Source organism: Ranitomeya imitator, chromosome 3 (genome assembly GCF_032444005.1).
Source record: "Ranitomeya imitator isolate aRanImi1 chromosome 3, aRanImi1.pri, whole genome shotgun sequence".
Taxonomy (NCBI): domain Eukaryota; kingdom Metazoa; phylum Chordata; class Amphibia; order Anura; family Dendrobatidae; genus Ranitomeya; species Ranitomeya imitator.
Window position 1 is genome coordinate 197,875,742 of NC_091284.1, and position 24,757 is coordinate 197,900,498.

General features: G+C 43.3%; 1 protein-coding gene across 1 annotated transcript in view; it reads left to right on the forward strand.

Annotated features, from left to right (window-relative positions):
• The window catches only part of MOV10 (Mov10 RNA helicase), a 154,875-nt gene that overhangs the window by 68,803 nt on the left and 61,315 nt on the right, over positions 1-24,757 (forward strand). The window contains exons 6-10 of the mRNA XM_069761738.1: positions 1,411-1,654; positions 8,304-8,423; positions 12,564-12,726; positions 20,578-20,732; positions 22,500-22,673. Of these exons, the coding sequence (XP_069617839.1) occupies positions 1,411-1,654; positions 8,304-8,423; positions 12,564-12,726; positions 20,578-20,732; positions 22,500-22,673 (856 nt within the window). The remainder of the gene's footprint in view (positions 1-1,410; positions 1,655-8,303; positions 8,424-12,563; positions 12,727-20,577; positions 20,733-22,499; positions 22,674-24,757) is intronic.

The following is a 24,757-nucleotide window of genomic DNA, read 5'->3' on the forward strand; positions in this document are numbered from 1 at the left end:
TAATTGCAGTATATTTAAAATGATAAAACTTTTGATGAATGATTCTTTAACCCCTTCACGACATGTGCCGTACATGTACTGCACATGTCGTGTCCCTCCCTTTTGATGTCGGTGCCGGCACTGAGCTCACATCTTTCCCAGCACATGTTGACTGTTTTGGACAGCTGACATGTGCCCCTAATAGCCGCTGGTGAAATTGCGATCCACCCATGGCTGTTAACCCGTTAAATGCCGCTGTCAATCTGTGCTTTTTTTTCCCTCCGTATGTGTAAGCCAAAGTGGAAAATGTATCCAGACATCTGCATTACAACGAACAGATATCACGAGGTGGGAACAGTCAGGGATTGATATTCTATTTATATACAGCAGTATCATTAAACAATTAGTGTAAGCATATCTATGCATATCAACATTAGAATGAATAAGTGTAGAATAACTAAGAAAATCTTTCACTAGTTAACGTTAATGTACTTTTCAAAAAAGGTGGTGTGCCCAGTCATGGGAGTCACCACGTAAGTTCTCTCTGAAGCTCTGGCCCTACCGAGGGTCACCGGATTTTCCCGCCAGGCCACAAGGCTTTCTGATGTAGTCTATCAAAGCCCGTTGAGCCTTCTACACACCAACCATTCCTCTCCCAATCAGCAATCCTAGTCCTTGCCGACCCCCCCCCCCCCCAATACCGTAGATGGTAGCTGGAAGTGACGGCCCTGTTCTCTCGCTCTGTTTCTCTGCAATCTGTGGGCCTCGCCTGTCGAAGTCTCCTAGCAGATCTTCTCAGCTTGACCATTGGCGGAAGTCTCTTATGCTTGGGGCAGAAAGGACCAAGTCTCGGATCTTGATAGGCTGCATCGGAGGCTTGACCAGTGCAGGGCGCAGATCCTGGCTCCGATGAGCATAGGTGGTACTTGGAGGTCTCCTGTGGAGAATCAGGTGATATCCAGCACCTGGGTGGCGCAGACATCCCACTGAGGCTTGTCACGCTGGTCTCGGCCGTGTTTCTGGAGCACGTCTGATTCGCTCTTTTCCCTGGGCCCACTTCTCCTCGTGGTTTGATTTCGGCTGGCCAGCAGATGGCAGTCTCTCCACATTAATGGCACATCCTGCAAGAGTTCTTCAGAGATATCACGGCTACTTATTGCAGAGCAATCAGTGAAAAAGTATAAAATAAACACCTCACTACTTCTGTATTTATCACCCACTCATGGTTTTGGCTTACAAATACTTGGGTAAAAAATTCACTGAATACTCAACATGGCCTAAGGCAAAACTCTGCAAGTTTTCCTGAAGTATCTTCTGCTTCAAACATGATGTGGGTATACGAGTGTCTTTAAAGTATGCTGTGTGCGCATGCCCTTAGCCAGATCACACAACAAATATATATGAAATGTTCCTGCTCTTTTTTTACCCTAGGAGACGTATATGAAGTTTCTGTAAACGCTTCAACAGCTTATTATGGGTATTTCCCGGCCACTATCATCTTTGAATTCACAAAAGGAAATATGGAATCTAAATTTCTTATTGGGAGGTTCCTCTCTGCAGTTGCCAGCAGTAGATTAGCTGAGGATTTGGCACCAACTTCCAGATACATCCCCTACCAAAGAAACCTTGTGAAGACCTCTATAATAAATGAGGAGGATGGCGTACCACCTGACAGGTCAGATTCAGTTCCGTTTCAACTACTACTAAATGTTTTTGTTGGTGTGTGTTTTGTTACTGTGTAGTAATTTGTTTATATGTCACTGCGTTTCATTTTCTTTTCCATCTTCACCATATCTTAGACACACTTAAAATGTAAACTTTATTTCTATGAAGTTGGGTGTAGAAAGTTGAATAAATAGAAGAGCGTGCACTGGCCAATGGCCAATGTTGGACGGAGTGCTTTTCTCTCTTTTGCTCTTACTAGCTCCATGGGGTGTGAAGAACCAATAAAACCAAACAGAGCAAATTGGCCCAAATAGTGAATTAGTAAAGTACAGACTTTATTGTAAAGAGATATATTAGTAGATTATAAATACAATGGTGTTATAAGCCTATACCGAGAGACAAAGGAGGAAAGGTAGTGCGATATGAATAAATTGGTAATAAATTGTTAGGTTAGAAAAAAATCTGACATTTCCTGTGGCTTTTATTTATTTATTTTTTTTTACTCTACTTCATTGAAGATACACGAATAGTGTTAACCCCTTCAGGACCTTGGGATTTTCAGTTTTTTCGTGTTTGTTTTTTGCTCCCCTCCTTCCCAGAGCCATAACTTTTTTTAAATTTTTTATTATTCCGTCAATATGGCCATGTGAGGGCTTATTTTTTGCGGGACGAGTTGTACTCTTGAACGACATCATTGGTTTTACCATGTCGTGTACTAGAAAATGGTAAATAAATTCCAAGTGCGGTGAAATTACAAAAAAAAAGTGCAATCCCATGCGTGTTTTTTTGTTTGGCTTTTTTGCTAGGTTCACTAAATGCTAAAACTGACCTGCCCTTATGATTCTCCAGGTCATTACAAGTTCATAGACACCAAACATGTCTTGGTTATTTTTCATCTAAGTGGTGAAAAAAAAATTCCAAGCTTTGCTGCTGGGGTTGGGTGAGGGCTTATTTTCTGCGTGCCGAGCGGACGTTTTTAGTGATGCCATTTTGGTGCAGATACGTTCTTTTGATCGCCCGTTATTGCATTTTAAAGCAATGCCGCGGCGACCAAAAAAATGTAATTCGGGCGTTATTTTTTTTTTCTCTCGCAACGCCATTTAGCGATCAGGTTAATCCTTTTTTTTTTTTTTTTATTGATCGGGCAATTCTGAACGGCGATACCAAATATGTGTATATTTGATTTTATTTTTGTTTTATTTTGAATGGGGCGAAAGGGGGGTGATATAAAATTTTTATATCATTATTTTTTTTTTTAATTCATTTTTTTTTTTTTTTTTAAACTTTTGCCATGCTTCAATAACCTCCATGGGAGGCTAGAAGCTGGCACAACTTGATCGGCTCTGCTACATAAAGGCGAAGCATAGATCGCCTCTATGTAGTAGAATTACATGCTTGCTATGTACGCCGACCACAGGGTGGCGCTCAAAGCAAGCCGGCATCAACAACCATAGAGGTCTCAAGGAGACTTCTGGTTGTTATGGCGACGCATCGCTGACCCCCGATCATATCTGGCCAGATGTGGTAGTTAAATGCCGCTATCAGCGTTTGACAGCAACATTTAACTAGTTACCGTATATACTCGAGTATAAGCCGACCCGAGTATAAGCCGACCCCCTAATTTTGCAACAAAAAACTGGGAAAACTTATTGACTCGAGTATAAACCTGGGGTGGAAAATGCAGCAGCTACCGGTACATGTCAAAAATAAAAATACGGTAGATACCAATAAAAGTAAAATTATCATACAATTATTAGGTTCTGTAGAAGGACGTAGATCTGGGTATTTATTATGATGGAATAAAGGCTGAACTGGATGGACAAATGTCTTTTTTCGGCCTTACTAACTATGTTACTATGTTACTATGTTAATTGAGGCATCAGTAGGTTGTGTTTTTGAATATCCATATTGAATCAGGAGCCCCATATAATGCTCCATACTGTTCATTATGGCCCCATAAGATGCTCCATACAAAATAAGCCCCATATAATGCTCCATACAGTTCATTATAACCCCATAAGATGCTCCATATACAAATATGCCCCAGATAATGCTCCATGCAGTTCTTTATGGCCCCATAGATGCCCCATATAATGCTCCATGCAGTTCATTATGGCCCCATAGATGCCCCATATAATGCTCAATGCAGTTCTTCATGGCCCCATAGATGCTCAATTTAGCATTGTGCCACATGTAATGCTGCTGCTGCACTTAAAAAAATAAATAAATAAAAAAAAATTGACTTACTCTCCTCTTGTCGCTGCTCCTCAGCGGGACGTCTCTCCGCACTGACTGTTCAGGCAGAGGGCGGCGGGCACACTAAGGCTATGTGCACACGTTCAGGATTTCTTGCAGAAAATTCCTGAGAAAAACCTGAAGTTTTCTGCAAGAAATCTGCATGCGTTTTTTGCACATTTTTACCGCATTTTTGGTGTGTTTTTTTGGGGGGGAATTTCTCCGGACATTTCCCAATGCATTATATAGAGGGAAATCCGCAAAAAAACCGCAAAATTAATGAACATGCCGCGTTTTTTACGGCAATGCTTTTTTTTTCGTGGAAAAAAACGCATCATGTGTGCAAAAATTGCGGAATAAATTCTAAATGATGGAATGCATAATGTATGCTGATTCTTTTTTTTTTTTTTTTTTTTTTTGGGGGGGTTATAGCGTTTTTATAGCGAGAAAATGCGAAAAATCAGCAACGTGTGAACGCAGCCTAATAAGTCATCGCGCCCTCTGACCTGAACAGTCCCTGCAGAGGACATGGAAGACGGAGTGGCGGTGGAACACGGAAAGGTGAATATGACATACGGAGGCCACATCAAAGCAGGGGATCTGACCTCAGACGTTCTATCCCGTCTGAGGTCAGAAAGGGGTTAATGGGTCTTTATTGGGATTTGACAGTAGGGTTGTGAGCAGGTTGCGGGATGCAGTAACGGACAGGAGGCAGAGCAAGGGTTAAAGTTAACTTTACTGTAACATGGGTATACTCAACACAGGGAGAGGGAAAAGTATAGGCAGGTGATGCAGGGGGAAATAATGAGGGTAAAAGATGTAACAACTGTTCATTAAGAGTAAACTTATCAGTCCGACGGCTTCCTGCGTGCAGAGTCCTTGATGTACATAGTGGTGCCGACACAGTCAACACGTGGGAGGTCCGGTGTAGACCTGCAGGCATTGACGATCTGGTTCCTGGCAGTGAAGAACAGTCCTTGACATCTTGCGCCAGGTCCTGAGTCGCTGAGAGAAGAGCAGTCTCCCACACTGTAGGGGCTTGACAAAGCTTGGCAGTAGTATGCTGGTGAGTCAGGGTTAAGTTCTCTGAAAATCACCCGGTATCTCTTAGGCGGCATGCACGCGTTATTCACTGACCTGTGGCATTGAGTACATTGAGCAGAAGGAGCCAACGGGCACAGTTTTCCGGTCACAGTCTTTGTAGGTGGCTGCAGGGACCCAGTAGCGCAGACCTGCACAGACTCGGTGCTCAGAGGACGGAGCACCAAACCTCCCCCTGCTGCACGCTGGGTGTTCCCACCAAGTCAGTCTGCCTGCCATTTTGCGTGCTCTGCCCTATTTATCCTAGCAACGCCCCCTGCTGTTGAGTGCAAAGGTCGGTCTGGGTCTCTAAGCTTTCCCCTGCATAACAAAGGTGACAGTCCCGACAGGTCCGGTCCGGTCTCTCTTCTTATAGGGTGTTACTATGTCATCCGGTTTTGATTGGTAGAAAAACTGTATGGAAACAAATACGCATATGACCATTGGGTGATACTTTCCTGGCACCCAAAAGAGTAAAAGGAAGGAGCTCACCTGAGCAGGCTGTGTCCTGGCACAACTACTATGAATACCTGAAAATTTCAGCTGCTTCTGCTTCATGGCTGGGAATGAACTTTTCCAGGATAGTCGACCAATTTGGACGATAACACGATATCGGGCTGTGATGAAGAATCATTAGTGCCAAGATGAGTTGAATGGGTTTGAGATGAGTTGGGGGAAAAAAAAGCAATTGCACCCATTACGATTGTTTGTTTGTTTGTTTTTTTACTTGAAAATACGCTAGTCCAGCATTGAAACTCATTGTGGAAATAAAATCTCGTTCATCTCATCCTGGTTCTAATGATTCTTCATAAAAGCAGTACATTATGTTGTGTTGTCCAAATTGATCAGGTTATCTATTTAATACACTATTTGGGCTAACTAACACTTTTATTTTTTCTTTTATTAAGTACCTTTTGTCACCTCTGCGTTTATCTTACTTGACCACAAGCCGTGCGTAATATATGCTTGGGTGGCCTCCACATTTGAAGAGCATGTATCAGCTTGGTAGATGCCTATTTTATAACCCCTGGATAGGAAAATATATGATCTGTGGAAAATCCTTAGGGTCCTTTTGTCAAATCTGGCCAATGGAACTTTTTTTTTTTTTTTTTTTTTTTTTTATAGAATTGGTAAGTATGGTTATTAAGTTGGAGATCTCAATGTTAGATATTGAGAGCTTCCAACAAATATGGTCTGTCGTGGTTGAGTTGTATTCAATGGGTATATGGAGACATTCGTACAAAGCAGATGTGGCCTGTTGTAGTAGCTGAGGAGCTCATGGCCCTGTAGAATGTTTGGTCCCATTCAGAAAGTGAGAGGGTGCAGAGGCATAACCCACAACTTTTTGCCTGAAAATAAGCTAAAAATAGGATAGGTATTGCTGGCTGTCTTTTCCTGAGAGTCTAAAGTGAGTAAATTGTTCTTAAGGTTCGGTCAACAAAACTACCAATTGAGCGAAGGCCTTCTTTGTAACAATTGTCATAACTGTATGGGGATAAGTTTCCCATGGTTTTGTATAAGGATAAGAGGGTCCATGCTGTGTGTGTGTGGTTTTTTTTTTTTTTTTTTGTCCCCTAGTTTTATTCCAGGCCCGCCATTGTGTAATCAATAAGAGGTTTTTCCATACTGTCGATTCAAGGTCTCCATTAGTGATGAGCGATTGTGCTTGGATAATGTCTTATCTGAGCATCTGGGAATGCTCGTATATTATGGTCAAGTCCCTGCGGCTGCATGATTTGCAGTTTTAATCCTTAACACATGTGGGGATTCCCTAACAGCTGCAAATCATGCAGCCGCAGGGACTCGACCATAATATACGAGCATTCCCAGATGCTCGGATAACACCCGAGCATCCTCAGATAACCTGTTATCCAAACATGTTCGCTCATCACTAGTCTCCATAAAAAATAAAGTGAAAAGTGTTTGGTAGACCAGACCTACTTTCCCAAACTGTCCCTAAGTGGGGATCAGTGTAATATGAAGTATTGTGAATCCAATCACTAGGCATTTGATGCAATGAGGCTCCGCAGAGAATTTTAGTGCCCCTTCCTCACACATAAAATAGAGGTAATGGTCGACAAAATGAAAGGCACAAGGATTGCTCGGAGTACAGAAAATATTGTAGCCGTTACCTCCAGTCCTATGTGACACTAATATTACCACCATATAGTGGTAGATACTGGTTTTACATAGATGCTCTGTAGATCTTTTTCCGCGTATAATGTACAGATAAAATGATTCACAATGACATTTGATCTGATCAGTCAGTGACTTTACCTTTTCCTTTCCATTTGACTTAATCTTCTAAGACGACTGCTTCCATCCATGACTCTTCTCTGCAGAATTTAATGCACAGACATCCTTGGCTCTACATTTTTCCACCTTCCTCCACCTACCATCTCCCCCCCCCCAAACCCCCCCCACCTACCACCTTCCCCACTTTCCCACAAACAAGTGCCTCCTTTCATTAGTGGTGTCCTTTTTGTGCCTCCACATGGTAATGGTTCTCCCTTTCTGTTATCCTTTGCCCCTTTTTGTGCCATAAAAGCAAAATAAACTTACACTCCTCTCAAGCTACTTTCACAATAAGCAGTAATGTCCTACTCCTGCTGCCTGTTGCTGGCAGCTCGATGAAGTGACATTGTCGTGCCCCCTGACATCCTCTGCATGTACTTGACTTCTGGTAGGCTGCATGCCAAAGCTTCCCGTGGCTTTCCCAAGTAAGTTTCAGAGCATGAAATCCAAGGTTCCTTGCTTCACTTTGTTTGTTTTTTATAGATTCAACTTTATCAGTTACCCGATTTAAAAAAAAAAAATATATATATATCAGTGTATTAATGCTCAGCACTTCAGATTTCACTACCGTACATCAATGGCACCCTGTCTGGGAATGTTAGGCTTGGAGCATTTCTCCCACATAATGTATTGACTTGCACATTACCACTTGCTGGCATCTCAAAATGGACTCCTCACTAGATTTGTCTCCCATCTACTACAGAATCCACATAAACAAATGGTATAATATATTACATGGCATTTCATATAACGGCCACTTAGTTTACCATCAATCCTGTTGCAGTAATGGTAGTCGGGTTACCTGTGGCATTTGGCATATAACCTCATGCACAGAACCACTGAAATTTATTCCTTTTTGGGATTTTTAGTTCCAAAAAATGCTTTGATTCTTAATATGTGACGGTTCAGGTGGTACCAGTCCATAACAATTGTAAAGACTCCTTTTCAACTCTTTCACATTTAGCAGTACGTAATTAATGTCGATGATTATAATGTGTGGAAATTTTGATGTTGCATAACTAATAGGATACATCTTTATCTTCGTCTAGGTCGATAACTTATTCTTTAGAGAAGAACATTCCACTTGGTCACTTTCCTCCTCCTTCATTCCTGCGAAATGGTATAAGAAATGGACTCTTCTCAAGCAAATCATTTGACTCAAAGGAAAGGTAGAGTTTGATCCAAATGATTTACTATGTGTACTTGGTTTGAAGGTTCTAGGATAAATAAATTGTACTTGCCGCATCAGAGATCATAAAGCTCATCCAAAAGTCCTCCTGTAATGCCCTCCTCACAACACTTAAGTGTTGGTATATGGGTGAAAAACTGGTACCAGTATTGTTGGATGATACGATTTACGTCCTTCCAATGTTGAGCAAAATGAAAGAAAAACTATCTGCTTTAACTTATGAAACCGTACTGCTACTTTAGGTAGGGTAATTTTGAAGCCAGATTCATTCTATCTTCCATAATCTGAGTTAATAGTGGAACTCTCGAAAGAGCCTGAATGTTACTGACCCTACATGCAGATGTTAAGGCTACCAGAAGGGTTATTTTGAAAGAGAAAACTTTAACAGATGCCGAATCAATGGACTCAAATGGCAACTCAGTCGTGGCTTTGAAGACTAGATTTAAATCCCATGGCTCTATTTTCTCAGGATGGGCCTGGATCTAGATGAAGCTCTAATAAATCCAAGGGCAAGATAAGGGGGCCCATTTACGGTACGACAGAGGCTCCTGGGGGGCCCCCGCAGGCGGACTACATCCTGTGTTTAGGCTGTATTACAGTACAACTCCCAGGACTCAGAGCACATCCCCGGCAGCAGGTAGCACAGAGCTCTGGGCGTTTCGCAGCTGCTGGAGAGCCACATGACGCCAGTGATTAGAATACTACCCATGGACACGAAGAGTCACTTGCGGTGTGTGTCGTCACTTCCGGGTGAGAGTGAGGATGAGCTCGTCATCCTAAGAGCTCAGAGGTCCTGGGATCACCCAGCACAGCGCGGGGTCTGCTTGGGGGCTGTGATCTCTCTCTCGCTCTCTCGCTCTCTCGCTCTCTCGCTCTCTCGCTCTCTCGCTCTCTCGCTCTCGCGCTCTCGCGCTCTCTCTCTCGCGCTCTCTCGCGCTCTCTCTCGCGCTCTCTCTCGCTCTCTCTCTCGCTCTCTCTCGCTCTCTCGCTCTCTCTCTCGCTCTCTCGCTCTCGCGCTCTCTCGCTCTCTCGCTCTCGCGCTCTCTCGCTCTCTCGCTCTCTCTCTCACGCTCTCTCTCTCTCTCTCTCTCGCTCTCTCTCTCGCTCTCTCTCTCGCTCTCTCTCTCGCTCTCTCTCTCTCGCTCTCTCTCTCATAAAGAAAGGCAGCACTCACCGATCCTTCCAAGAGAGGTATCTTTATTGTTACAGATTAAAAGTCTTCACGGCGGGGGGTACAGGTTTAAAGAGTGCGGCAAGCCTGACGACGGCCGTTTCACACCCTCCTGGTGCTTCTACGGGTCAGTGAATGAGCGCTCGTCATGCCAGGTGAAAAAGGCGATCAGAGGCAAAACCCCTCCTCTTGCCACTTCCTCCCACCATGCTGACACGCCCCCTTCACGTGCAAGACACTTGAAAGCAAATTAAAAACAACTTTGTGCACCAAACGCTAATACAAACAACATTATGAAACTTAATGTATCAGTCTACATGAGGGGTAATTACAATTAATATTACAATAACCTATTAACGGACGGGTCGCAGGATAGCTTCACTGAGTTTGTCACATATCTTAATGACAATACATTCAACATGGCATTCACATCAGAATTTGGGGGTTCCTGCCTCAATTTCCTAGACGTAACTGTGGAAGTGAAGGAGGGATCATTATGTATGACCTTATATCGTAAACCTATAGCATCCAATTCAATGCTACACTACAAGAGCTACCATCCACCCCACACAAAACAATCATTGCCGTTTAGTCAACTCCTTAGAGTACATAGGGCCAACAGTACCAATGAGGGGGCAGAATCTCAGTCCTTGGAATTGAACCAGAGATTAAAAAGAAGAGGCTACCCACAAAGAGTCTTACAGGAAGCCAATAAAAGAGTTTGCAGGAATAACATGGAACGAAAAGCTAGCAATCCCATAGGCAGAAGATTTACGTTTTGCTTTAAATATAGTCCTATGGACCATCATATAAGAGCAGCCATACGGAAAAACTGGCATCTTTTAAAGAAGGATAGAGATCTAGCGGAGATAGTGGAAAGAGGTCCATTAATATCTAACAGACGATGCACTAGATTGAGGGACATATTGGTTCGCAATCGGTTGTCTACAGAAAAAAATAATTGGTTGGAACAAAGTGCCCCGAAGGGTAATCATAGGTGCGGACATTGCGCTTATTGTAAATATCACAACACAGGTCAGGTCCTCACTATAGGTCCCATTAAACACATAGTTAGCGAATTCATATTTTGTAAGACCAAGCACGTGGTTTACGTAGTATACTGCCCTTGCGGGCAGTTCTACATAGGCAAAACCATACGGTGCCTTTATGTGCGATTTCGAGAACATTTTAAATCAATAGCTTCAGGCAAGGGGGTACCCAGACTGATTACCCATATTCAGGATACTCATGGAGGAGACCCTAATGTTATGAGTTTCGCAGGGATAGAGAAAGTTAGTTTGCCACCCAGGGAAGGTGACCTGCACAATCTATTGTTAAGAAAAGAAGCCAGATGGATAATGGAGACGAGATCTATGGGCCCTTTGGGTCTAAATGACTGAGTAGACATGTCCATCTTTCTCTAAAAGGCGTAGAAGAGGTTAATGTGGAAAATTATGTGGGTATATAATCTATATTGCCTGTATTAGTAACATCACTAGGTAAATTTTGTAATAAATTGTATATATTAAAAAGAGGTGAGAGTGACAGAGGTCGTGTATCGACAGTTTATACTGTTAGTACCGTTAGTGGAGTTATAATGGAGGAGATATGGTCATCAACTAAGAAGGAGTTAAGTCTGGTGAAAAAATACAAACCGTTATTAGGTTATTGTAATATTAATCGTAATTACCCCTCATGTAGACTGATACATTAAGTTTCATAATGTTGTTTGTATTAGCGTTTGGTGCAGAAAGTTGTTTTTAATTTGCTTTTAAGTGTCTTGCACGTGAAGGGGGCGTGTCAGCATGGTGGGAGGAAGTGGCAAGAGGAGGCGTTTTGCCTCTGATCGCCTTTTTCACCTGGCATGACGAGCGCTCATTCACTGACCCGTAGAAGCACCAGGAGGGTGCGAAACGGCCGTCGTCAGGCTTGCCGCACTCTTTAAACCTGTACCCCCGGCCGTGAAGACTTTTAATCTGTAACAATAAAGATACCTGTCTTGGAAGGATCGGTGAGTGCTGCCTTTCTTTATCTGGTTGATCGGATTTATTGGCATGTGTTGTCGGCAGAAGCACCCGAGGTCCCGCGGTCACATCTCCGTTGCAGGCGTGAGAGCTCAGCTGTGCAATTAGGAGGTGGTGTGGGCTACTGCGTTTCTTGGAGACTGACTTTTATATATATATATTAGTGTATTTTGTATATCTGACACGCCCCCTGCTCGTGTCACCTGACTGGTTTCCTGCGAGCGCCAGTCGTGAGAGCCTCCGGATCCAAACACTGGCACGTGCCAGTACCCGATGAGCAGAGCAGATCATTCCCCACTCGGGATGCCGCTCACGTGTGCTCACACACAACCGTGAAAGTGGATCTAATGTGGCGCTTCCAGTGACCCCGCACCGACTGAGGCAGGGAAGATACTGCCGCCGGAGCATTCTGGCCAAGGCCTGGTTTCAGTTCTTTTTTTAGCTTGTGGGTTTCCTGTCCTTGAAGGGCGAATTCCCTCTCTCTTGTGGTGCTGTCATGGGTGGTCGATTAAAAATGGCCTTTCTTTTAAATTTTACCTTTTCCTTGGATGCCTTTCTAACCTTGGCTAAAACAAAAAACTGACTCAAAACTGGGTGTGATTGCAGCCAGTTTCAGAGCTTTGTACCCCTGTACCTCAGGTACCCCTCCCAAGAGCACACGTCGCCTCACTTTCTCTAGTGTTTGAACCACGTCATTAGCATTACATATATTTACTGCCATGGATAGTCGGCTATAACAAAATGCTTATTAGGCATATCATAACTACATACATTAAAGTCTACTTTAGTTGTCCGAGTAGGTTTTTCATTATTCTGTCATCAAGAAAAATGAAAACTATTCTGGAACAGAAAATTAACATTCTGCTCATTGATACCATTCCCACATTTCTAAATTGTATAGTTTTAAAATTTACTATAATTTCAGGAGCTTGCTGATATCACCCCTAGGGTTTGACAACTACCATGAGAAATTTCACTTGCTGTTACACCTAGAAGAGATACAAATGGAGATAGACATCCGAAAATATGACCGAGAGGAACAGACAATGGAAAAAGACCCAAGAGACAAACATCTTTTAATCCTTGATGTGAGTGATTATCTCTTATTGATTTTCAGAACTATAAAGACAGCAAGATGTTATAACCTGATCTTTAAAGTAAACCTGTCGCATGAAAAAAAAATGCTGTTAATATGCCAGTTAATAATGTTGTGAACCTGCCCGGTGTCGGCACTTAGACCCATGCTGATGGGAGGAAATTAAAGGGAACCTGTCAGCAGTTTTGGCCGATATAAAATATGGCCATCACTTTTCAGGGCTGTTAAGACCTCATTCTATAATGTCTATCTGTCCCCAACCCGATCTGCAAGAGAAGAAAAATAACTTTTATTATACTCGCAAGCAGGGCGATCTGGTCCGATGGGTGTCGCTGGTCTTGGTCCGGCGCCTCCCTTCTTTTTGCTATGCCGCCCTCCTGCTTGCTTCATGTGGATGACGTGTCTCCACGGCACCGCGCTCCTGCACAGGCGTACTTGCCCTGTTGAGGGCAGAGCAAAGTACTGCAATGCGCAGGTGTCAGGAAAGGTCAAAGAGCCCTGACACATGCGGACTGCAGTACTTTGCGCTGCCCTCGACAGTGCAGAGAAGTACGCCTTTGCAGGAGTGCTGTACTGAGGAGACTGTGTGGATGGCGAAGGGATTCGTCATCCACACGAATGAAAAGCAGGAGGACGCGGATCGTAAGAAGATGGGAGGCACCGGACTAAGACCAGCGACGCCCATCAGGTTGGACCGCCCCACAGGTGAGTATAATAAGTTATTTTTCTTCTCTTGCAGGTCGGTTTGGCGCAGATACATACCATTATACAATGCTGTATATCAGCCCTGAAAGGCTTTTTTTATTTCCTTTGTGAGCAGGTTAAGAAACACATCTATAGATGACAATTCTGTTCTGGCAGGGGGCATTTTGTTACTCATATTTTTTTAAATTTTTTTTTAAGAATGTGTAATGTGCCCTTGTTTTATCTGGCTTGAGTGGTCTAAGTCAGCTAGTTGCCTGATGTCAGGAAGTAGGTCAATCAGTATATTGAGCTCTATACATGTCTTGAGGTCTTGTTGGGCGTAATACTTGTGCAATTTCAATTTTCTCACAAAAAAGAATATGATCCTTCAATCCAGTTAAAGGTGGAGAGATTACTTGTGGATATGAAAGAAAGGCCTTTGAATTTCATGGAAATGAGTGTTCTAAGCAAAGGTCTATTAGGCTGGGTTCACGCTACGTTAATGGCGTCCGTTGAACGGACTACGTCATAACGCGGTGGTAACGTAGTCCCTAACGCCGCCATTAACTCCTATGTCGGACGCATCGCTAGCGATGTGCCGTCATTGAGTGACGGACCCCGAGACGCGGGCTGCAGCGTTTCCGGCTCCGTCACCGCTAGCGCAGATAGAGCATCTGCTAGCTCTATCTGCGCTAGCGTGCTGCATGACCGGCACTTGCATTTACAGCAGCCCGTTCAACACATACGGTAATGGGCCGCTGTAAACGCAATGTGAACCCGGCCTTAGATAAACAACCTACAGATCTAGAATTCATCTTTGCTCGCTGGATAGCGGGTCTGAAGTCGATGTGTTTTTTTTTGTCCTTTTTCCTTTCTCCTCTCCCAATCACTCTGGCTCTTACACTTGGTTTACTTCTTTGTACCTTGGTGCATGTATTAGTCCCGAGTATTCAGTTTCAGTTGAGGAAATTTCAGTTTCATGTTCCGATCGTTCTGACCAATCACTAACAACTTGGTATATCTTGTTGTCTTTGAAGTCCTGAACGTGCTTTCTGTCTTGAAGGTGGTATTCCAATTACATATAAAGAGAACCAGTGCTCAATTAAAAAATGTTTTTATAGGACAGATCATGGTCTCCCATGAAGCTTGGCCTATGGCAGAGATTCACAGGAAAGTCAAAATGACAGCCACAGGGGCCTTCAAATACTTTTAATGCTTCTAACCTAAATGCAGATACAATAATCCTTAACTTGACCGACAGCACAATACTTTACTATCCTTGCCATGTAGCATGTCATTGGACAAGTTACAGATTGCTACATATGTTCCGGATCAAAACAATCAGTTCAGGAAAACCGCACCAGATCCGACAGGAGCATAGGAATACAACACCAGAACCAACAATGCTATAGAAATACAGCACGAGAACTGCCGTTGGTACATGAACGCAGTACAAGGCTTAATACTGAAATGTTGGGTCAACACCTCCAAGTAGACATGTATTACATGAGCCTATAAACTCTCAGGCACTATGTCCTTAACACCCATTATTGGACTGTGGCCTAATCAATACTGTGGTTCAAGTATGGTTCAGTGTCACACTTGCAACTGCAATGCGAGAAACTTCCGCAAGTCTCTCTCCTCAATATCCGGCACTGCCGCCGGCGGTTCAGACCGGAGCGTTCAGCTGCATAGAAATACATGCAGCTGCACACTCCGGTCCTGAGTGACGGTGGCAGTGCTGGGTATTCAGGCGCGAGTTTCTTGCTTTGCAGTTGCAAGTGTGACACCAGCCTTAGACTTGGTCTGTATCATAAGTAAACATTTACACCCAGCTACATTTTTATAGGTGTTTTCTCTTAATTATTATTTAGCACCATTGATTCAATGGTGCTGTACATGAGAATGAGTTACATGCAAAATACAGATATCGCTTACAGTAATCTAACTAACAATCTCAATCTGGTACAGAGGAAAGAGGTCCCTACTCTTGCAGGATTACATTCTACAGGATGGTGGGGAAAGAGACAGTAGGTTGGGGGTTGCAGCAGCTCCAGTATTGGTGAGGAGGCAGCAAGGTCATGGCAGGCTGTAAGCTTTCTTGAGGTGGGATTTCAAGTTCTGTCTGAATAATTCAAATGTAGTGGATAATCATACGTTTTGGGGCACAGCATTCCAGAGGATTGATTATATTTGGGAGAAGTCTTGGAGGTGATTGAATGAGGAACAAATAAGTGTGGAGCAGAGAAGGAGGTCTTGGGAGGACCAAAGATTGTGTGAGGGAAGATATCGAGAGATTAGTTTGGCGATATAAGGAGGAGACCAGTTATGGATGGCTTTGTAGGTCAGTATTGGTAGTTTGTCAAGTAAATAAGGCAGCACACTGCAGCGCTAAAACATGCAAATATGAAACACGAAAATTGAACTGCATTACTGCACTAGAAATATGAAAAATGAGAGCGTTTAGCGCATAAAAATGGCTAATTTTATGTGTACCTGGTAGCCACTTTACGGCATCTCTCTTATACCAGGTCCTAAACTTGCCTATAGACTTACTAGATAGACTTACTGGGATTCTGGGATTCTGGACTGCAGAGAGGTAGATCTGAGTGTCATCAGTGTAGAGCTGGTAGTGGAAGCCATGGTACTTTGAGCTGTCCTAGGCCAAGGGTACAGATGGAGAACAGTTGGTGTCCTAGGTCAGAGTCTTGAGGGACTCCAACAGAGAGCGAGGCCGGGATGGGGAGGTAGTTTGGGAGATACTAAATATGTGGTTGGAAAGGTAGGAGGAGATACAGTATAGGGCAAGGCCTTTGACACCAAGGGAAGGGTGAATCTGTAGTAGGAGGCAGTGGTTAACTGTGTAGAAGGTAGAGAACCGGTCAAGAAGAAGGCGGTATAGATCATCATCTGTTAGCTTTAGCTGTAAGTAAGTCATTAATAATTTTGGTCATGGCAGGATCAGTGGAACGATGAGGATGGAAACCCGATTATAGGTTAGCGAAGAGCAAGTTAACCCCTTCATGACCGGAGGGGTTTTCTTTTTTTTGCTCCCCCTTCTTCCCAGAGCCATAACTTTTTATTTTTTGGTCAATACGGCCGTATGAGGGCTTGTTTTTTGCTGGAAAAGTAGTACTTCTGAATGACCCTGTTGGCTTTATCATATCGTGTACTGGAAAAACTGAAAAAAAAATCCAAGTGTGGTGAAATTGCAAAAAAAGCGCAATTCCACAATTGATTTTTGTTTTGCTTTTTTACCATGTTCACTAAACGCTAAAACTGATCTGCCATTATGATTCTCCAGGTCATTACAAGTTCATAGACACCACACATGTCTAGGTTCCTTTTTATCCATTTGGTGAAAAAAAAAAAAAATACCACAGTTTGTCCCCAAAAAATAAAAAATTGTGCCATATTCCGATAGCCCTAGCATCTCCATTTTTTTTGTGATCTCAGGTTGGGTGAGGGCTTATTTTTTGCATGCCAAGCTGTCGTTTTTAAAGATCTTTTGATCGCCCGTTATTGCATTTTAACACATTGTTGCAGTGACCAAAAAAAGTAACTCTAGCGTTTTGACTTTTTTCTCGCTATGCTGTTTAGCGATCGGATTAATTTTTCATATTGATAGATCGGGTGATTCTGAACACGGCGATACCAAATGTGTGGGTTTTTTTTTTTTTTTGTTTGTTTTTTTGAATGGAGCAAAAGGGGGTGATTTGAACTTTTTCTTTTATATTTTTTAACATTTTTAAAAACATGTTTTTTTTTTTACTTTTGCCATATTTCAATAGTCTCCATGGGAGACTAGAAACTGCCATAAACTTCCATAACTCGATCGGCTCTGCTACATACAGGCGATGATCAAGTCGCCTGTACATAGCAGAATTGCTGACTTGCTATGAGCGCCAACCACCAGGCGGCGCTCATAGCAATCCGGCAGTGACAACCATAGAGGTCTGCTGGAGACTTTTGGTTGTCATGTCAACCCATTGGCACCCCGCGGTCATGTGACACTTGTGCCGATGGGTGGGATTTCCAGCGTGCTTGCCAGAAATGCGTGTTAACTGCCGCTGTCAGTTTGACAGCAGCATTTAACAGGTTAACAGCCGCGGGTGGATCGCGATTTCACCGGTGGCTGTTAGTGGCACATGTCAGCGTTTCAAACAGCAGTGATGTCCTCTTGCAAATATGTTTTCTACCAATGCTGCTCAGCAACCCTGGACACTTTGACAAAGCTTTTTAGTGATGTTATTGTGCCAGGGTTGTCTGTTGATTCGTCACACTTTCCCATGCACAAGAGGGGCGACTGTGTTAATAGCTGTTGCAAGAGTGGCATTGTAGAAAGCAGTGGCTCTGTGTCGTGGAATGAAGATAAGGATATCCGTGATAGAATTTAGTCAGTGGGTGCTTAGATATGTGAGGCTTCTGTGGGAGTGCTCTAGTTGCTGGACATGGGTGACAGGTGAGGAGAACAGGGATGAGAAAGTGAGTTGATGGTGGTCAGAGGGAGAGGGGAGGTTGTGAAGTTAAAAAGGGAGCAGAGACTGGTGAACATCAGGTCTAATGTATGTTATCTATGTGGGTGGCTGAGGAAGACTACTGATTAAGTCCAAAAGATGATGTAAGTGACAGGAGATTGGAGGCTGCTGACTGGAGGGAGTCACTAGGAATGTTGGTCACCCATGATGATGGTGGGAATGTCAGTGGAGAGAAAGTGAAGAAGCCAGGTGGAGAACTGGTCAATAAAGGCAGTGGTCCGGCCTGGAGGTCGCTATATGACGGCCACTTGGAGATTGGAGGGAGAGTAGATGTGGACAGAGTGGACTTCAAAACAAGGGAGGGGAGAGGAGGGATTGGGTTAAGGGTGCAGTTGGTAGAAAAGAGAAGACCCACTCCTCCACCATGTTTGTTGCCAGGACGAGGAGTGTGGTTGAAGTGCAGGCCATCGTATCATAGCGCAGCATGGGTTAGGCTATGTGCACACGTTCAGGTTTTTTCACTTTTTTTTCACGGTAAAAACGCTATAAAATCTCAATAAAAACGCATACATTATGCATCCTATCATTTAGAATGCATTCTGCATGTTTTGTGCACATGATGCGTTTTTTTCCGCGAAAAAAATGCATTGTGGTATAAAAAGCAGCATGTTCATTAATTTTGCGGATTTTCTGCGTTTTTTTCCCACTATTCTATGCATTTGGGGAAAAACGCACAAAAAAAACGCGTCAAAAACGTGGAAAAAAATGCATGCGGATTTCTGGCAGAAATATCCGGTTTTTGCCAGGAAAATTTCTGCAAGAAATCCTGACGTGTGCACATACCCTTACTGTATCAGAAGTTGTCAGTTATGTTTCAGTGAGGCTCAGGAAGGAAAGATTGCAAGATAAGCAGGTAGTGAATCACATGGAGCTTATTGCAGACGGAGCAGGCGTTCCAGAGTGCTGCAGAGAGGAGGCATCAAGAGCACAGGTTTTATATAGGAAAAATTTTGGTAAGTTGTATTAGGTTGAGAGCAATAAGAGGGGGAATCAATGGGAAGTATCAGCTGTGGGGGTCCAGGATTGAGAGGTATGTCGCCTGCAGTGAGGAGAAGCATAGCAAGAGAGAGCAGGTGGGAGAAGGAGTGGTCAGCTTGTTTTATGCTGTAGTAGGAGAGATGAGGTTGAGGAGCAGGACTGCAGATGAGGTCAAGTGGTGAGGTAAGAGGGAAGGAGAGATGATTATTTGGTTAGTGGGTGCTGGGGTTTGGGGATAGCAAATGAGCATGAGGATTAATGGAGCAAAAACTGAGGGCATAGGTAAGCATGGTGGCTGAGTAATAGTGGGTTAAAAGAAAAGCTAGGTATATGTAATAAGTAGTGCAGGGAGATCCATGCTTCTTAGCAGGAGACAGTACTCTTATATAGACGTGGTGTCCACCGCTTGTCTGTGTGGATAGTGGTGTGGACAAGTGGTGGACACCGCATCTATATGCGATCTCCCGGTTTCCGACTTGATGGCCATATAACTTTGATTAAACAGATGACGCGGTAACGGACTTACCACAGACTTCCACTAATCACTCTCTTGCGCCAGTATGTAACTGATGAAGGTCTATATGACTGAACGTTTGCTGGTACTACAAATAAATTTGAGTGCATCACACAAACTTAAGTTGAGTACCGGGTTCTCTTTATCAATATGTATGGTGTGGGAACCTACCTTTGCACCCTCTCCAGTAGTGCTCACGTTTTGTCTGTTCTCTCAGCAATGTGATGGTGTCCTTATCACATCACTGTTCGTCTGCTAGAGGAGACGATTAGAACTGCTCTGCTTGTCCAGTACTAGTAGTCATTTACTCAATTGAATTTGTGTCTGAAAGCAGAATGCAGGAGTATGCTGGCTGTCTGTGTAACAACCAGTTTGGAGAACTGGCCAAGTTCCACTCCGGGGAGGCAGAAAATTGCCACCCCCTGGAAGATACTTCAGACTGCCGCTTGAGGAAAGATCTTGTGGGCAGAAGCAGCCCTGATTAATAGCCATTTCAGGTAACTTCTTGAGACTGCTTTAGAAAATGCCAGCCAAGCTGTCATCAGATTGAAAGGAGGGTACTAAGGTTTGAGGAATCTAAGGTTACTTTTAAAACCAATCACTTGATTAATTCTACCCAAATCATGAGCAGCACGAATCTGAACCTGGCATGTTTTTCTGTGAAGCACTTGCATGGTTGTCTCCACACAGCATATCATAGAAATTCTAGTTTGAAATACTGACTGAGGACTGTAGGTAGAGAAGTGACAAGTCCCAGAGTTTGGCGATTCCAAACTTGTCTCCTCTCTTGGTACGGTTCTTAGCCGGATCTTTTTAGTATATATTCGCTGAAACACTGGAGTTCTTCAAAGAAAAGTATACCTTGGTACAATCGTGTCGTGAGTCTCTAAATCATGGTTTGGGCAGCATGAATTAGGTATTAGGTTCTATTTAACACATTTTGATTTGTTTCACATGTGTTTCTCTGTTTTGCTGCCTTCAGTCTGAATCTATAACATGATACATTCTAAATCTAACATGTACATTCTAAAAACATGGAGAACCATTGCACGAATAGCGGAGTCCAAACTTTTGACATTCTGTACACACCAGAGCAGTATTATATGCTTCTTTTCTATTATCGGCGCAGGTGCCAGGTGTAGCTGAAAACCGGCCTTCAGTATTAAAGGGAGATCACCTTTTTGTAACGATGTCTGATGAACGTCAATTTTCCCATAAAATCAGCTACAAGGGTTATGTGCATGGTGTTGAGCTGGAAAAAGTCAGACTTGGATTTTCTTTGAAGTAAGTGTTCAAATGTTATAAGATGTCTTAAGTTATTTAAGATTGGGAAAATGTCAGTCTTAAAAGTAAGTCAGAGTATCAATTATGTAATGGGGGTCTTTGTAGGTAGGCACATACTTTTTCATTGCAACATATGATATATGTGAAGTCCAAATGGAGACCTAAAATCAGAAAGTTGAACTGGTTAGTTTAACGTATCGTTACCTTTATTTAAAAAAAAACACTACCATCAAAATTGTCATTTTTAATATATTGTAGTCATCATATGGCACAGTGTACTTACAGTTGCCCACTTTGCCTTTCTATCCAGATAATTCCTATGTTTTCCATTAGGTCTGTGATATCCCGTCATTATAAACTGACTATCTGAATCCTTCTAAGCTCTAAGAATAAACAGGAGGTACATTTTGCCTGCACAAGTCATGAGTCACTGCAAAAGTCTGTGGCGGAGTCAGAAGTTGAAAAGGGGTATTAAAAATGCAGGAACAAGATAGTGTTGCTACATAGAGCAGAGAAAACAGAACAATTAACTGGGTAGAAAGGCAAAGCGAGCAATTGTAAGTACACAGTGTCGTATAATGATTGCAATATAGTGCGAGGACAAAAACTTTGATCGGAGGAGTGCCCCTTTAAGGTTGTTGTTATCCAGGACTAGAAAGAGTCTAACCTACAATAACAGGCATAGCTTGTGGACAAGAGTAGCAATGTTTCTATTAAAGGGGTTGTCTGGTCTAAAACTACAAGTCTGCTGTCTCTCTGTGACTGCAGACTTGTGAACCCTCACATCGCATGCACTGCGCACTGTGCGGATTCTCCAGTGCTGTTGATGGGGTAGAATTGGGAGTGACTGTAAGCATGTGATTTGCATACATGTGGTCACATGCTGACTAGACTGTACCTGGCCTCGCTCAATGCAAGTAAAGGTCTCCATAAATAGATATGAATAAACATTGAGAGAAGCAGGAAAAGAAGGTATGTGACCGCAAGTAAGCAAATCGCATCTGATTGGTCACGTGATAGCCACTAGAACGAGCAAGTGGAATGGAATTCTAAGGGTGTATGTTACACTGTTGTGACTGCATGATGCAATGCCAGAAGAAAATTGACCCTAGCCTGAAAAACCCAGGGAGAGTGTCACCAGGATTGCTGAATATCAGAGTTGAAAGGTACTAGTCTTGCCTCATATGGGATATTCTAATATGCTGTATATATGCGCCCTATCCAGTCTGCAACAAAAGAAAAACACCTCTTATTATACCCACCTACAGTGCGGTCAGGTACGATGGGCGTAGCAGTCTTTATCCAGCGCCTCCCTTCTTGCAATGCCGTCCTCCCTCTGTGCTTCGTGTGAATGAGGTGTTCTGCGTCATCCACACAGTCTCCCCAGCATCGCGCTCTGGCACAGGCATATTTTTCTTCCCTGACTAGGGCAGCGCAAAGTACTACAGCGCATGTGCTGGGTCTGTTTGACATTTTCAGGCTCATGTGCACTTCAGTACTTTGCTCTGCCCTTGACAAAGGAGAGAAATTCATTTGCACAGGACCACAATGCCGGGGACACTGAATGGATGACGTAAGACATGTAATGCACACTAAGCACAGAAGGAGGTCTTGCCTTTAAATTGGCTTGGCATTTTTTCACCATTCCTCTGGCCATTAAAAGGTTAATAGCTTATAAGAAATATATGCCGAATATTCTGTGAACATGGACTAAATCAAATGACTTGTATGTGAAATATCACTGATGACTTTTCTTTATTTTATTAGACTTGTGCAGCTATTTTGTCAAGGAATGAAGTTTGATGTGACCTTTACTTTTAACCGCATGCCACTGCAGGTCCAACACAGGGCAGTTGATCTAGCCAACAAAAACAACCTGAAAGAATGTCTGTTTCCAAGTGGATCTCGCCAACAAAGCAATATCAATACAGACAGGCTGAGGTAATCCCTTTCTAAATTTCTGTGGAAGTAACAGTTCGAACCAGGGTTGATTGTGACTTGTAGGGTCGCTACTTCCATCAGGTGGCACTATAGAGTTCAAGTCCTCTTTCTCTGAAAAGGCAATTTGCATATTGAATTTCCCAGAGGAGAATTGCACGGTGAATAAGCCTCCTTACCATGACAAGCCAGAGCTGGTATGTCACTCTCCACAAGGAGAAACCTTACCCCTTACCTGGGTACCGTCACACAGTGGCATTTTTATCGCTACGACGGCACGATTCGTGATGTTCCAGCGATATAGTTACGATCTCGCAGTGTCTGACACTCTCCTGCGATCAGGGACCCCGCTGAGAATCGTACGTCGTAGCAGATCATTTGAAACTTTCTTTCGTCGTCTAGTGTCCCGCTGTGGCGGCATGATCGCATGGTGTAACAAAGGTGTGTACGATATTGTATACGATGTGCGCATAGTAACCAATGGCTTCTACATCGCACATACATCATGAAATTATCGCTACAGCGTTGTACATTGCAAAGTGTGACAGCAGTCTACGACGCTGGAGCGATATTGTTACGATGCTGGAGCGTCACGGATCGTGCCGTCGTAGCGATCAAAATGCCACTGTGTGACGGATTGGCCAAACCATCTTTCGAGTAACCGTTATATAAAGCATATAGGGGATTTTGGAAGTCATGGTAAACCTATTCCATATGCCACATTCTGCATTTCCTATATGCGATTGTTATCAGCTAATTGCTTTGAACCATCAGCTCTTACACTGGCAGACTTGGGGAGATGGTATGCCGTATTAGTCTATATACAGTGCCTTGCCAAAGTATTTGGCTCCCTGGAACTTTTCAATCTTTTCCCACATATCATGCTTCAAATATAAAAACAACAACAACGTGAAAACTCAAAAACTGAAAAGTGGGGCGTGCATATTATTTGGCCCCTTTAACTTTAACACTTTGCTGCGCCACCTTTTACTGTGATTACAGCTGCAATTCGCTTGGGGGTATGTCTCTATCAGTTTTGTACATCGAGAGATTGAAATTCTTGCCCATTCTTCCTTGCTTGAGCTCAGTGAGGTTTGATGGAGATCATGAACAGCAGTTTTCAGCTCTTTCCACAGATTCTCGATTGGATTGAGGTCTGGACTTTGACTTGGCCATTCTAACACCTGGATATGTTTAGTTGTGAACCATTCCATTGTAGTTTTTGCTTTATGTTTGGGATCATTGTCTTGCTGGAAGACAAATCTCCGTCCCAGTCTCGGGTCTTTTGCAGACTCCAACAGGTTTTCTTCGAGAATGGTCCTGTATTTGGCTCCATCCTTCTTCCCATCAATTTTAACCATCTTCCCTGTCCTTGCTGAAGAAAAGCAGGCCCCAACCATGACAGTGGGGATGGTGTGTTCAGGGTGATGAGCTGTCTTGCCTTTATGCCAAACATATCGTTTGGCATTGTTGCCCAAAAGTTTGATTTTGGTTTCATCTGACCAGAGCACATTCTTCCACATGTTTGGTGTGTCTCCCAGGTGGCTTGTTGCAAACTTTAAACGACACTTTTTCTGGATATCTTTTAGAAATGGCTTTCTTCTTGCCACTCTTCCATAAAGGCCAGATTTGTGCAGTGTATGACTGATTGTTGTCCTATGGACAGACTGTCCCACCTCAGCTGTAGATCTCTGCAGTTCATCCAGAGTGATCATGGGCCTCTTGGCTAAATCTCTGATCAGTCTTCTCCTTGTTTGAGATGAAAGTTTAGAGGGACAGCTTGGGTGTCCTCCGAGTATTTATTTGTGCTCGGAAATTTAGTTTTCATTGCCTCAGCTGAATGATTTACAGCTATCAGCCAGGCGAAGTACAAGTGGGGGTTGCCTGGTTGCTAGGGAATCCCCACATGTAATCAAGCTGGCTAATAGCCATAGGGTGCTCAGGAAATCTCGAGTAACGAGTATATTTGCTCATCACTAATCATTAGTAGTGTTGAGACACCCCCCCCCTCCCAGTGTTTGAGTTAGGTTTGGTTTGTCAAACTGGAGCGTGTTCGACGAATGTTAGTTGAACGTTCGACGAACCCC